The 14905-nt window shown below is 48.5% G+C and overlaps 1 protein-coding gene across 2 annotated transcripts; it reads right to left on the bottom strand.

Moving 5' to 3' along the window:
- Positions 1-272: 272 nt before the first annotated feature.
- Positions 273-14373, bottom strand: LOC138091352 (zinc finger protein 133-like). 2 transcript variants are annotated; one of them, XM_068987119.1, is made up of 6 exons: positions 14287-14373; positions 12989-13164; positions 6007-6133; positions 5512-5607; positions 954-2050; positions 273-869 (listed from the first exon to the last, which is right to left on the bottom strand). In XM_068987119.1, exons 3-6 carry the CDS (start codon positions 6125-6127, stop codon positions 363-365), a joined length of 1821 nt encoding a protein of 606 aa, XP_068843220.1. In that variant the 5' UTR covers positions 6128-6133; positions 12989-13164; positions 14287-14373; the 3' UTR covers positions 273-362. The 2 variants fall into 2 exon arrangements, with proteins under 2 accessions (XP_068843220.1, XP_068843219.1); XM_068987118.1 differs by having other exon boundaries at positions 273-2050.
- Positions 14374-14905: the final 532 nt, after the last annotated feature.

Below are 14905 nucleotides of genomic sequence, written 5' to 3'. Positions count from 1 at the left end.
CTAAAAAGGACCAGACTGTCCGAGAATCAGACTGACTCAGTTCTTATGTCATCCAAAGGACTGAATTACTGCGGAACCATGGCCTCAGAAGCTCGAGATTTCTGTACCACCCCTGATTCCTTACCTTTATAGGTGGGTGAATGAGAGACACAGTTGAGGCCACAGATTTGTAAAGCAGCAGAGTTTTATTAGAGCAAAAGGCCCCAAACACGACGACTTGGGGTAGAGGAAGTAAACTGAGTTCAAATGTCTTTTTGACCGCTTAGGGAATGTGTTTCAAGAAGAGTGTAAAATGTTTTGATTTAGTCTGCGCTCTTGAGCGGGTGAGGGGGTCGGGAGGATGCTCCGGCGGGGCCTCGGGGTCAGACTGAAACGGTGGTCTGTGGTGGGCACACATTCCTCCTGTGTCTGCTGAGGTGGCACTTCTGGCTGAAGCCTTGCCCGCACGCCTTGCACACGTGCGGCGTCCTCCCCTGGTGTGTCATCTGGTGCAGGATGAGGTGTGACTTGTGGGGAAAGCCTTGGCCGCACTCCGGGCATAGACAGGCGTTCTCTTCCAAGTGTGACCACTTGTGCATGAGCAGGGCGGACTTGTTGGCAAAGCCTCTCCCGCACAGGCGGCAGTTGTACGGCTGTTCCCTTGTGTGTGTGCGTCGGTGCCGGATGAGGCCTGACTGGTGGCGGAAGCCCCGCCCACACTCCCTGCACACATAAGGCTTCTCCCCGGAGTGCGTCCTCTGGTGTGCCACAAGGTTCGACTTCTGGCTGAACCCTCGCCCGCACTCCGCACACACCAGGGGCTTCTCCCCCGAGTGCGTTCTCTGGTGTCGGATGAGGTTGGACTGCTGGCTGAAGACACGCCCGCAGTCCTTGCACACGATGGGCTTGTGCCCAGAGTGCGTGTTCTGGTGCCTGTTGAGATGGGACTTGAGACTGAAGCCCCGCCCACATACCCCACACACGTAAGGCTTCTCCCCGGTGTGTGTGCGCCTGTGCGAGATAAGGGTTGAATTCTGGCTGAATCTGTGTCCGCACACGCCACACACGTAGGGCTTCTCCTTCGAGTGTGTCCTCTGGTGGTTGACGAGTGTGGACCTCTGCCGGAAGCAGCGCCCACACTCCTTGCAGGCGTACGGCTTCTCCCCTGAGTGTGTCCTCTGGTGTGAGATGAGGTTCGACCTGTCGCTGAAGCCCAGCCCGCAGTCACTGCACACGATGGTCTTCTCCTCCAGGTGTGTCCTCCGGTGCCTGACGACGGCTGACTTCTGGCTGAATCCTTTCCCGCACTCCTGGCACACGTAGGGCTTCTCCCCAGAGTGTGTCCTCTGGTGGATGATGAGGTTGGACTTCTGGCTGAAGCCTCGCCCGCACTCACCACACATGTACGGCTTCTCGCCCGAGTGTGTCCTCTCATGTATGATGAGCGTCGACTTCCGGTTAAAGCCCCGCCCACACTCCCCGCACACGAGGGGCTTCTCCCCCGAGTGCGCCTTCTGGTGTCTGGCCAGGCTCTTCTTCAGACTGAAGCCCTTCCCACACACCCCACACACGTAGGGCTTCTCCCCGGAGTGGATTCTCTGGTGACTGAGCAGGTTCGTCATCTTGCTGAAACCCAGTCCACACTCTCCACAGTTGACAGTCCCAAACCCCAGGACTTCGATCCTCTTCAACAGCCTGTCTGTTTCCTCAGGGGTCCCCATTTGTGCCGGGCCGGCCTCTATCTCCATACCTGGGACCCCACCCCCAGAGAAGACTGGCTGCCTCTGGGGTGGCCTGGGGAATACTTCTACAGTACTTTTCTCTGTCTTTCCAAACAAAGGCAGGGCACCTTCCCTCTCCTGCCCTTCCACTTCCTCGATCCAGGCACTACCACCAGCGGCCTGCTGCTGCTGGTCCTCCAGGCACAGGTCTCCTGGCTGCACGGGATCTTCGGCATACAGGCACGTGAAGATCCAGGGTGGGGGACTACACAGCACCTGCTGCACGTGGAATTTCTGACTGCAGAGATCCGGAGGGCAGGAAGGACAGAGGTGGAGTTCTGGCTTTGGTTCTGTGGCAGAGAGAAGAGTCTGAGTCAGAACTGAGACGTGGAGCCGCCAAAGCAATTCTGCCTCGTCTGACGGTTAAGACTCCATTCCTTGTTCTTCAAAATGTTTACATCTTCAGGGCCACCCAGCAAGACTTCCTGCAGAGGACCTACTACAACGACCTCCTAACGCACAACCACCCAGTGACACAAACAGGGTCCAAAGGGATTGTCTGTGACCAAGAGAGCTCTAACCACAGGACCCACATGGAAACGTGTCTGTCTTTCCCTGTCTCCCTGAGAGGATGGGATGGAAGAACAGAGCTGTCCCTGAGCTTGGAAGACCCTGGTGTAGGAGGCAACACAGCGGAGTGGCTAAACATACCACGTGTGAGACACCTGAACCTGGAGGGTCCCGTTGCTGCTGCTGCTAAGTCGCTTCAGTCGTGTCCAACTCTGTGCAACCCCAGAGACGGCTGCCCTCTAGGCTCCCCATCCCTGGGATTCTCCAGGCAAAAACACTGGAGTGGGTTGCCATTTCCTTCTCCAATGCATGAAAGTGAAAGTGAAAGTGAAGTCGTGTCCAAACCTCAGCGACCCCATAGACTGCCGCCTTCCAGGCTCCTCTGTCCGTGGGATTTTCCAGGCAAGAGTACTGGACTGGGGTGCCATTGCTGACAAATACTTATTAGAGGACTACTCTGGAACAGAATTCCCACAAGCCAGGGCTTCCCTGGTGGCTCAGACAGTGAAGAATCTGCCTGCCAATGCAGGATACACAGGTTTGACCCTGGGTCGGGAAGAGCCCCTGGAGGAAGAAATGGCAACCCACTCTAGCATTCTTGTCTAGAGAATTTCCATGGACAGAGGAACCCGGCAGACTATAGTCCATGGGGTCGCCGAAGAGTTGGACACAACCGAGTGACTAACACTTTCTTTCACTTTCACTTTCAGGAGGCTTTCAGCAGTAGACAACACACACACAGTCTAGGCCCCCCAATGACTGGTGCCACGGATCAGTTTGAGTCTTGTTAATTTCCATAATTAACCTAAATAAAAATGGCACCAGGAATCAATATAAAAGTTTTCTTCTTATAGTACCTCTCGTAAGGAGATGTCAACACTGAACACCTTGCTTCAGCACCGCTGGTTCTATTCAGCTGGCGGGAATGCAGGATCACATAGTCTGAAGAACCAGGTCCAGACCTCACTGCATCTGCCTGAACACTTGCCTTCACTGATGCACTGAACTTTTGAAAACCAACTGTGTATACATCTACATTCTAGAATTATTCCATCAGTATAGAATGCTACTGTATTCTGAGACAGGGCCTTTAAAGAGGTGATTAAGGTTAAAGGAAATCATAAGGCTCTAATCAATATGTCTGGTGACCTCCCTGTAAGAGGAAAGCCAGGATGTGCAGCCTCAGAAACGCCGGGTGAGGACAGAGTGAGGAGGTGACCATTCATAGTCCAGGAGGGAGACCTCCTGTGTAAACTGCCAACACCTCCGCCAACCAAGAACTGCGAGCCTCCAGAAACACAGTAAAGCCTTTTGCTTCTGCCATGAATTCTGGTGCTGTGTTTCAGCAGCCTGAGCTAAGAGGGATGCTGCTGCTTCTACCTTGAGCTCTTCCCTAAGTGCCTCTGTACTTGCCCTACAGTCTGCCCCTAAGTAAGTCCCATGAGATCCATCAGCTGTTCCAGTAAATGTGAAAGGGCCAAAGTCTCTATTCAAAGATGAGTTGGTTTGGCAGAAAATGCAATAGCAGCTACATGACACCCCAAATCACATTAAATACCATACCAAAACTCTAGAAAACAAAGAGCCACAACACAGCAGGTGCTAAGACTAAGAAGAAATAATAGGATTGATAGGTAACACACGACTATATTTAACATGGATGACTGACAAGGACCTACTCTACAGCACAGGGAACACTGCTCATGTTATGTGACAGCCTGGATGGAAGGGGAGTTTGGGGGAGAATGGATACATGCATATGATGGCTGGGTCCCTTCGCTGTCCACCTGAAACTATCACAACATTGTTAATCAGCTATACTTCAATATAAAATTTAAAAATGTTTTTTTAGAAAAAAATGAAAGTTTAAGGAATATAATGTGGAACAAAAGAATTTTAACATTAAAAACTTCATTAATGAATGAGATAAAATTGTCATGAACCTTTACATGCCTAACAGTACACTGAAGTGAAATATACAGCAAAAACTTAGAAATAAATGGGGGATTTGATATAAATTACAATGACATTGGTGAGTAATCTACTAAGTAATCTGCTATGACTCTTAGCAGACCAAAAACAAGGATATAAACAACTTGAAAAATATAATGATTTCTATTATATATGCTATTTCCCTTGATTTTAAGACAAAATTGACTAAGTTTTCAAGTTTGATAAAACAGAAATAGAAAATCTCTTACAGAAAAAGAAAACATATACTTCTCTTTATTATGAAACTGTCAACAGTATTTTAAAAGCTAAAAAACACACAATTCCCTACAGTTATCTATTCCTCTATCATTTAAAAAGAATGCCAAGTCAAAAAACTTCCCAGAAACTCTACTCTTTCCAATTCTCTACCCACCAAGCTAACCACTGATCATGGTCAATAATAATGCAGATGTCTCTGTTCACATATACATGTTGATACCGTCTTTCACACAAACCCAACTATGTAATAAACATTGTTTTGCAATTTTTCACTTAAAAATGTATCTTCTAAGTATCTGCTTTTCTGTTAAAGAAGGTAAAGGAAAATCTGCCCTTCATTAATGAACAATTAGGAAGCATCATCGCAAAAATGGAAAGTTATAAAAAAGAAAGTACAGACAGGCTCAGTAAACTGTGGGACCATGTAAAAAGGACTAATACACATGTAACTATCATTCCAAAAAGAAGGAAACAGAAGGGAACAAAAGAATAATGTCCAAAAATCTCCCCAATGTGGCTCTAACCATAAATTTATAGATTGAAAAATCTGAGCACACGCTATGACAGGAAAACTACAAAGAAAAGCAGCTCACTTCCTCAGGGACATCGCAGTCAAACAGCTGAACACCAAACATACAGAAAACTCGGAAAGTAGCCAGAGGTTTAAAAGTAACAAAAAAACACAAAGCAATAACTGTGGAAATGACAGCTGATTTCTTATCAGAAACAATGGGAGGCCTGAACAGGGGAACAGTATCTTTAAAGTGGTGAAAAAATAGGCCAATCTAAAATTCTAATCCAGGGAAAATATCCTTTTAAAAATATAGTAACAAGAGCCACCAGACTATGTATGTGGGAGAGAACTAAGTGAGGCAGAGACGGCAAACCCAGTGCAGGCAGACGAGACACCAGGAAGCTCGAGTGCGGCTGCAGGTCTGGAAGGGGGCAGTGCACACGCTGAGCGGCCAGGGGGCCAGCAGGAAGACCTCCCCACCCCCAGCCCTCTGAACCACCCAGTGTCCCCACTCACCCAGGCAGCTGACGGGTGAGCATTTCCTCTCTTCTCTCCAGGTCTCCTTCCCTTGCTCCAGCTGGGTGATGAGTTTTGGTTTAGAAAACGGAATGCCTGCTCAGAGGAAAAGAGAACAAGATGGTCGCAGGTTATCCTGCACTCAGAGCCACACCAGGGGCGAGGATTTCTAAAGGTGGTGGGGAAGATCTGAGAGTGGTGAGCTCCCCGCCAGGGAAGGGAAGCCAGGATGGGAGTTCACTGACCCGACCTCATGCTGTGAGAGAACACCTCCCTCGTTTACAAGAAGATACTGACTAGGAAGAGATGCCATGCTTACCAGAGAGCCTGCGGGAAAAGGCTAGAAATGCGGAGTATCACACATGTATACACACCTGTACACGTTTACAGAGTGTCTCTGCTTTGGAGTCCAACCCAAAGGTAAGGCCAGAAACCAAGAGGGCTGCTCCAAGTCGCCAGCAGCCAGGACCCGGGTCCTGAGACATGCAGGCTTACCCAGTGAGACCAGGTTGCTGTAGTTCTCCAGCATCACCTCCCGGTACAGGGACCTCTGAGCAGGGCTCAGCAGCACCCACTCATCCTGGGTGAAATCCACAGCCACATCTCTGAATGCCATGTGTGCCTATAACACAAAACAGCCCTGTTCACCCGGGAGCCACCCCTGCCCAGGCTTCAGGGTAAGGGGCAAGGGGGAGGCTGCCCGGGGGAGGCAGGTGAGAGATTTAGATCCTGCCTTTGACCCTGGTGCTCTGTATTGCAAGATCTTTAAAGCCCACTCCCCATCTGGCAGTGGCACTTGTCAGCACGTTCAAGGTCCTAGGTGGGCTGATTTGGAGAATACATACAGAAATAGGAGCCTGTAACTTTCAGGAACTTTATGTTGAGGGAAAGCGCCACACTTTTGAGTTTAAAGAATTTAAAAGAATTGTCTGAACCATTATATTAGTGTTGAAGCACCTGAATGACTGAGGTTCACACAATTCAGTTATGTCAAAGACCAAACACAACTCAGTCCTTCCCCCAATCCCACAGCCCCTCCGGCCTTCCTTCCCTGAGAGGCACCAGCAGGGAATGGTGAAAAGCACGAATTTGAACCCTACTGCCCTGGTTTGGAGCCCATCCCAGCCATCAGCTAGCATCTTCACTTTTTCAACTGTGGGTAACACTCCACTAAACGTCCTGTCCCACACTGTGGTGCTCAGGGTGGACGTCCCTGGCACTGAGTCCATGGATTCATCTCACATGCCATTCTCACACCCTGCCCAACTTCACTGCCTTTATCACAACACTGTTTCAAAGTGGAAAGCACCCTGGAATAGGGACATCAGGAGAGGTTTTCACAAGAGGCCCAGGAACTTGGTCTTGAACGAAGCACAGGAGTCTAGGGACGAGAAATGTGCCAGGTGTTCCCGATGAGGTGTATGGGGAGCAGAGAAGAGGACACCCGAGCCAAGGAGGAGGGGAAGCCTGAATCCTGGGACGGAGGACCATTTGGGAGAAATAAAAGGCACAAAGTGGGAGAAATGCAGAACAGGTCGAGCGTAGGAGCAGCTTGTGGGTTTTAAATGATTGTAAAATATACATAAGCATTTTACTATTTTTACCATTTGAAGTGTACATTTCAGTACATTAAGCATGCTCGCACTTAATGTGGTACAACCATCACCAATATCCATCTCCAGAACTGGTTCATCATGTCACGCTGAAACTCTGTGACCATTAACCATAATGCCCTTTCTCACAAACCCTGGTAACCAAGCATCATTTTACTTTCTGTCTCCATGCATTTGGCTATTCTAGGTATCACAAATATGTGAAATCATACGGTGTCTGTCCTTTTGTGTCTGGCTTATTTCATTCAGCGTAATGTCTTCAAGTTTCAGCCATATACTCCAAAGAAGACGTACAGATGGCCAAGAGACACATGAAGAGAGGCTCAACATCGCTAATTGGTCAGTTCAGTTCAGTCACTCAGTCGTGTCCGACTCTTTGCGACCCCATAAACTGCAGCACGCCAGGCCTCCCTGTCCATCACCAACTCCCAGAGTTCACCCAAACTCATGTCCATCGAGTCGGTGATGCCATCCAGCCATCTCATCCTCTGTCATCCCCTTCTCCTCCTGCCCCCAATCCCTCCCAGCATCAGGGTCTTTTCCAATGAGTCAACTCTTCACATGAGGTGGCCAAAGTATTGGAGTTTCAGCCTCAGCATCAGTCCTTCCAATGAACACCCAGGACTGATCTCCTTTAGGATGGACTGGTTGGATCTCCTTGCAGTCCAGGGGACTCTCAAGAGTATTCTCCAACAGCACAGTTCAGAAGCATCAATTCTTTGGTGCTCAGCTTTCTTCACAGTCCACCTGTCACATCCATACATGACTACTGGAAAAACCATAGCCTTGATTAGACAGTCGTTTTTGTTAGAGAAATGGAAATCAAAAGTACAATTCACACCAGTCAGAATGGCCATCCTCAAAAAGTCCACAAATGATAAATACGGGAGAGGATGTAGAGAAAAGGCACCCCTCCCACACTGTTGATGGGAATGTAAAATTGGTAACAGACCCTCTAGAGAACAGTATGGAGGTGCTTTAAAAACTAAAAATAGAACCACCATATGATCCAGCAGTCCCACTCCTGGGCACGTATCCAGAGAACATCGTAATTCAAAAAGATACACCCAGTGTTCACTGTAGCACTATTTATTACAGCCAAGACATGGAAGCAACCTAAGTGTCCATCAGCAGAGGAATGGATAAAGATGTGGTACAGGCCTTCCCTGGCGGCTCAGTGGTAAGGAATCCACCTGTATTCACACGAGTTCCAGTGGCAAGGAATCCTGTGACTACAGGAGACACGAGTTCCATCCCTGATCTGGGAAGCTCCCACATGCCTTGGAGCGACTAAACCCGTGTGCCACAACTACTGAACCTGCGCTCTACAGCCCGTGCTCTGCCGCGAGAGAAGCCACCTCAATGAGAAGCCCGTGCACCACCACTGGAGAGCAGCCCCACCCCTGCTGCAACCAGAGAACAGCCAAGCAGCAGTGAGGACCCAGCACAGCTATGAGTAAACAAAACTGTTTTCAAATGTAGTACATCTTTGTACAATGGACTATTCCTCAGCCATAAAAAGAATGAAATAATGTCATTTTCAGCAACATGGATGGACCTAGAGATTATCATACTAAGTGAATACATATCACTCATACCTGGAGCCTAAGGTTTTAAAATGATATAAATGAACTTATTTATAAAACAGAAACAGACTCACACACTTAAAAAACAAAACATATGGTTACCAAAGGGGAAATGTGTGTGTGTGGTGGGGGAGGAATAAATTAGGAGTTTGGATTAACATACACACACTACAATAAATAATATATAAAGTATATAGACAGGTAACCAACTAGACCCTACTATATAGGACAGCGAACCCTACTCAATATTCTGTAATAACCTACATGAGAAAAGAATCTGAAAAAGAATGAACATATGTGTATGTATAACTGAATTACTTTTCTGTACACCTGAAATTAACACAACATTGTAAATCAACTGTACCACAGTAAAAATTAGGGAAAAAAAAGATGACCTGAATCAAAATATGAAGGGCCTACAAAGTACCAGGGAGAAGCTGACACACAGCCAACAACTTCAAGGTTGTTGAAGTTGGAAACAACTATCTGGAAAAACTATCAGGCTCTGAAGAATAACAAGAAAATTCCTAAGTGACTCTAGACAAAAAATATACCAGACTTCCATGAGACTTTTCAAAATCATCATTCAACTCATGTGGACTGCAGGTGGGAACGTACAATGCTGCACGCACTATGGAGAACAGCACAGCAGTTCCTCAAAATAAAAATACACATTATCATATGACCTACCAATTCCTCTTCTGGGTATTTCCCCCAAAGAATTGGAAGCAGGGACTTGAGCAGATATTTGTACACTCATGTGAGCAGCATTATTCACAATAGCCAAAATGTAGACGTGATCCAAGTGTCTGTCAACAGACAAATGGATAAAGAGTGGTGTGTGTGTGTGTGCACAGGCGCGCGTGTGTGTGTATGTATATACATGATGGAATATTATTAAGTCTTAGAGAAGAAATTCTGACATATGCTACAACATGGATGAGCATTAAAGATACTATGCTAAGTGAAACAAACCAGATACAAAAGGACAAATATAGAATTCCACTAATATGAGGTACCTAGAGTAATCCATATAGACAAAGTAGAACGACGACTGACAGGAGCTAGGAGGAAGTGGAAACTGAGTTATTGTTTAATGGGGATAGAGTTTCATTCTGAAAAGGTCTGGAAATGGAGAGTGTGAATGGCTGCACAACATTATGAATGTTCTTAACGATACTGAACTATAGACTTAGAACAGTTAAGATGGTAAGTCTTATGTTATATATATTTTATGACTTTAAATGCACGGCAAAAAGAATATCATTCAAAGCAATAAGATATATTTCAGGGACTTCCCGGGTGGTCAGGTGGCTAAGACTTCACACTCTCAATGCAGGGGGCCTGGGTTCAATCCTTGGTCAGAGAACTAGACCCCATATGCCACAACTAAGACCCAGCGGAGCCAAATAAATAAATAAACAAATATTAAAAAAAAAAAAATTTTGCCAAGACAGAGTGCCCAGAAATGTAAGACTGGTTGAAGTGAGGGAATTCATTACTGTAATATACTGTATTAATGAACTGGACCAAGGAGAAAAAACATGATTGCATTTATACATGCTGAAGTATTCTTTAACAGAACTCATCCAACATTCAATTCACTGTAAGACTAATGAATCCATAGAACTTTTCATTTCGAATTTTAGACTTAGAAGTTGCAAATATATCAATTCCCTAACGTTTTCTCTAACGTTAACATCTGAGAAAACTATACTACAATGATCAAAACCAGATTAACATTGATTATTATTACTATTATCTAAACTACAGCTCATAACCACATTTCAACAGGTTTTTTCTACTAATGTCCTCCTTCTTCTGGTCCAGGATTCAACTGAGGTTCTCCCACCGCATTTAGCTGTCATATATCTTTAATCTCCTCCAATCTGTGACGTTCCTTCTTTCATGAATGACATTTTTGAAGAACAGCCCTCAAGTGTGATTTATCAGATTTGAGAAGAAAATGATTAGAATGAACCTAGTTCACTTTTCGCTAGATTGTCTCAGAAGTCACGTGTCCTTTTCATACCCCTTGATAGGAGGTCATGATATTGGTATGTTTCACTACTGATGATGTTAACCTTGATCTTGATCACTTGGTTAAGACAGTGTCTGCTGGGATTCTTCATTACAAGTCACTCATTTTGCCTTTATATTTAATATACAACTTAGGAGAGATACTTTGAGATTATACAAATATCCTGTTTCTCTTCAACCTTTTACCAAATAATTTTAGCATCATTTTTGGGACCTGTCTTCGACCATTATTACTGCAGTGTTGACCAAATGACAATGTTCTACCTCCTTCTTTCCTTCGAAATTCATTAGCTGGAATTCTGTAAGCAAGAGTTGTCCCTTCTCTCTTTTTTAAATTAATCTATTTATTGTTGGCTGTGCTGGGTCTTCGTTGCTGCACGCAGGCTTTCTCCAGTTGTGGCAAGCGGGGACAACTCTTCGTGGCAGTGTACAGGCTTCCCACTGCGGTGGCTTCAGTGGTCATGGAGCACAGGCTCAGTTGCTCCAAGGCATGTGGAATCTTCCCAGACCAGGGATTGAACCCATGACCCTTTGACTGGCAGCCAGATTCTTAGGAACTGTATCACCAGGGAAATCTAAGAGTTGTCCCTTCTTATTTACTTCAGTGTGGATTCATAGCTTATCCTAGGGGTTATATTAGAATATTATCATTATTTTGCAGCTCAAATTATTTCATCAAACACTGGGTGCTCCTTCAGGCTGATCTCATCCCTGCTTTCACCCACAAATGTGCGACAAGTGATGCTGTGCCAGTCACAGGCTTAAGTCTGTATGCTCTCGGAGGGCCCAAGGCACCAGGTTAAGAATGTCAGCACCCCTGCTAGAGGGACCAAACAGAAGCAGAGGCCCAATACCACGTGGAGAGGGTGTGGGGCCTAGCAAAGATGACTCTGGTGTCTTCACCTGCTTAGTCTAACCCAGTGACAGGAACTGTATCAATGGCTCAAGAGGAGCAAACGAGGTACCCTACCCTCTAACAACCACCTCCTGGTCCAGTGGGAGGGTCAGACAGTCATGACACAGCCTAAGCCCTGGAGTCCTGAGCCCCAGGGTCCCATCATCAACAGGGAGCCTGGGAACACTGCTGGGGATGTGCAGGGTGCTCTGCAGGGGGAGAACATCCCAGCTCATTACCAGTTGACAGAGAAACAGAGATGCTTGGGGAAACACAAGCAGACAACGGAATATGCTTCTATGCAGCTGTAAAGCAGGTTGGGAGTCAGAGAGGAGACTGAGGAGGAGACTAGGAGAAGTTGGAGGCATTAAAAGTAATTCTAACAATCACTTAGCCTTTATGTGCCCCGCACTGTAACTGCATTGCTAGGGTTATCTCCTCCAACATCCCCGGGAGGTGGACATCATCCTGATGATTCCCATCTGGCAGATGAGGAAAAGAAGGCTCAGGGAGGTGAAATAACAAGCTCAGGGCCACACAGCTAGACATGGTAAAACTGAGATTTGAACCCCAGCATCCTGACTTTGGAGTTGGGACAGAAGCAGATGATTAGGAAGGTCTCTTTCTAGCAGGATGAGTGGCACGTTCAGTATGTGGACCTCAGGTGCCCAATTCAACAGGCAGGTGGGGAGAGGGACAAGAAGGTGGAGAAGAGACAAGAGTGAGGGCGGAGCAGGAGTGGAGACCAGAAGGAGAGGAGTCCAGGGCACAGCACACGTGCTGCTGCGAGAACAGGGCAGGCGAGCCTGGAAAGAACAAAGAGGCCCAGCTGCGGGTGTTCACTGAGGTCCGCAAGGGCAGAAATGGGGGGAGGGCCAGAGACAGGGACACTGTCCCCCAGAATTCCCCCCCGGCCACACACCTCTCCTCTCCTGCCTCTGAACAGAGCTGCTCTGACTGAAACAACTATTAATTCTCTTGAGTATAGTGATCACCCTGTGGGTACTTTACAGGAAGCTCTAATGTTAGAGCTGCCTCCTGAGCTAACTGCAGGTGAGATGACAGGACGGGGACACAGGCACTGAGGGCCTCACTGGATGGAACCAGAACAGAAGGCCGAGGCCTTCACAACAGACAAGCCTGAGAGTGCACAGGCCTGAACAAACCACAGGGATGAGGGGGAGGGGGCAGTCATCAAGGAGGACGCAGGGTCTGAACAAGAGGGCCTGGGACAGCAGCCACCCCTACCACAGACCATGTCCCCTGGGGAAACCAGCTGGGCTCTGATCCCCAGGCGGGGCGTGCTGGGCACAAGATGTCAAGGCTGAGCGAAGGAAACCCACCTTTGGTTCAGCACACGGAAGGCGAGCAGTCCCCACGTGAGTCCGGGCTGTCAGGAACCCTCTCCTCGCCCACCAGGCTTCCTCTCTGGGCAGCACAAGAGCAGAAAGGTTCAGGAGAGTCACTGGAAACTCACGCCCTTAGACTTTCCTTTTCCTTAAAGGCATCAGGAATGGACCTGCCACAGAAGAAAAGGCCGTGGGCAGCTCGCTGAGAACACAGCCTGCCCCAGTAATGCTGCCAACACCAGGCCTGAGCTGACCCACTCTTGCCTCTGACCTTCCTAAGCAAAGTTCGTACTCACTGGTCACTTAGGACTGTACACATCAGAAGACAGTTCCAGGCACAGAACCGTCTTACTTCATTCTAGCCTCGCAACCCAATGGAGTACGATTTATAACCTTTATTTTACAGATGAGAAAACTGAAGCACAGTGAAGTCAGTCCCTTATCCAAGGTGACACCATTACAAAGTCACAGAGTCTGGATGAAAGCTGGCAGCCGAGGCTAGGCTCTTCAAGTAGGGACAGGGAACCTCTGTGGGTTGTAAGGCTTCTCAGTGTGTCATTTTGAGATGAATCAAGATTGCTCTCCAGGTGACAAGGGTTACATCTGGATGTGGGTCTGTAGAGTTCTATTTCTTTCTGTCTAAAATCTCTCCCTAATAAAACCTTAAAATGGAATTCAAAATCCCGCAGTCCGGAAACACCGGAGCCGTGCACATCCGTGACTGCTGTGGTCAACGCAGGTTTCCAGGACCTTTGAGAATCTTTCCCAGTGGACCTCAGACAACCTCTTCCTCCAAGGCCTGAATCCAGGGGTAACCGGTCAAAAACACACCCAAGATCGCTACCAAAGTGGCCTGTTCCATACCCAGCCCATCCCAGGCACATGCTGCCCACGGCAAACCACCTACCAAAACTCTTGACGGCGGGCTGGCCCTCATCCCAGCACCTGGGAAACATCAAGGCCCCATGCCAACTTACTCAACCCTCTGGCCCCCAGGGACTTGGGGGTAGAGCGAATCCCCCCCATCATCATCGCTCTTTCGGCCAAGGCCTAACGTGTCCTCACCCACAGGAGCCCCGGGACGTGGCTGGATTCCGGCATCCGCCACCACTGGGCATCGCGGCTAAGCTTCGCCCACGTCCATCGGAGATGCGCGCTCACATCCCAAATATGACATCCGGGAGGGCACGGCCTGAACCGCGACAGCGCGTCCCGCCTCCGCCTCCTCTGCCCGGCACACGCACAGTCCCCAGCCTCAGGTGCAGCCAACAGCCCAGACTTTCAGGACCTACCTTTCCGCACAGGGAAGGGCACGGCTGCACCTTAGAGCCCCACGGGCGCCGCACTCACCAGCGAGGAACAAGGGGTCACTACAGCCACCAGCTGGGCCAGGACGCCAGGACTACACTACCCAGAATCCTCAGCCCAGCACCAGGACTACACTACCCAGAATCCTCGGACAAGCGCCGGGACTACATCTCCCAGGATGCTCGACGCGCCCAGAGGCTTCTGAGGGAGCAGCTTCTCCGTTAAATGCCCAGGGAAGAATGGCAACTGTAGCGCCTAGATTTCCGCCCCGCCCCCTCTTTTACAGAGGACCCGGGTGAAACGTCTCTCCTTTCCGTGAGTCCTTCGCTAACGCCTCCGCCTTAAAGACTACACTCCCCAGTGACCCCAGCAGTGACTCCTGACTCCGGTGCCGGGCACCCCCCCCTCGGCTTGCGGAAGTGATGTGCCCGGGGAATCTCCGCTTAGTTTCTGGGGTGTGGGGCGGAGCGGACAACGGTTTCCGGGCCGCGCTTGCTTGCGGGGAAGCAAGGCTGTGTCGGGGCGGGCGGGGAGGGGTCCGTGAGCCGCGCAGGCGTGATGTCGACCAGCTCCCTTTAATTCACTTAAACCCACGGTGGGGAC

Source organism: Capricornis sumatraensis, chromosome 15, assembly GCF_032405125.1.
Source record: "Capricornis sumatraensis isolate serow.1 chromosome 15, serow.2, whole genome shotgun sequence".
NCBI lineage: Eukaryota > Metazoa > Chordata > Mammalia > Artiodactyla > Bovidae > Capricornis > Capricornis sumatraensis.
The sequence above is the reverse complement of the archived record's forward strand: the minus strand, read 5'-3'. Positions and strand labels throughout refer to the sequence as shown.

Bases quoted from the DNA above. Each gene is read 5' to 3' on its own strand.
- LOC138091352 (XM_068987118.1), bottom strand. From the start codon at position 6,127: ATGGCATTCAGAGATGTGGCTGTGGATTTCACCCAGGATGAGTGGGTG. The intron at 5,608-6,006 runs GTAAGCCTGCAT...TCCTCTGAGCAG, and splicing joins CAGCAACCTGGTCTCACTGG to GCATTCCGTTTTCTAAACCA. The intron at 2,051-5,511 runs GTGAGTGGGGAC...TCTCTGCCACAG, and splicing joins CTCACCCGTCAGCTGCCTGG to AACCAAAGCCAGAACTCCAC.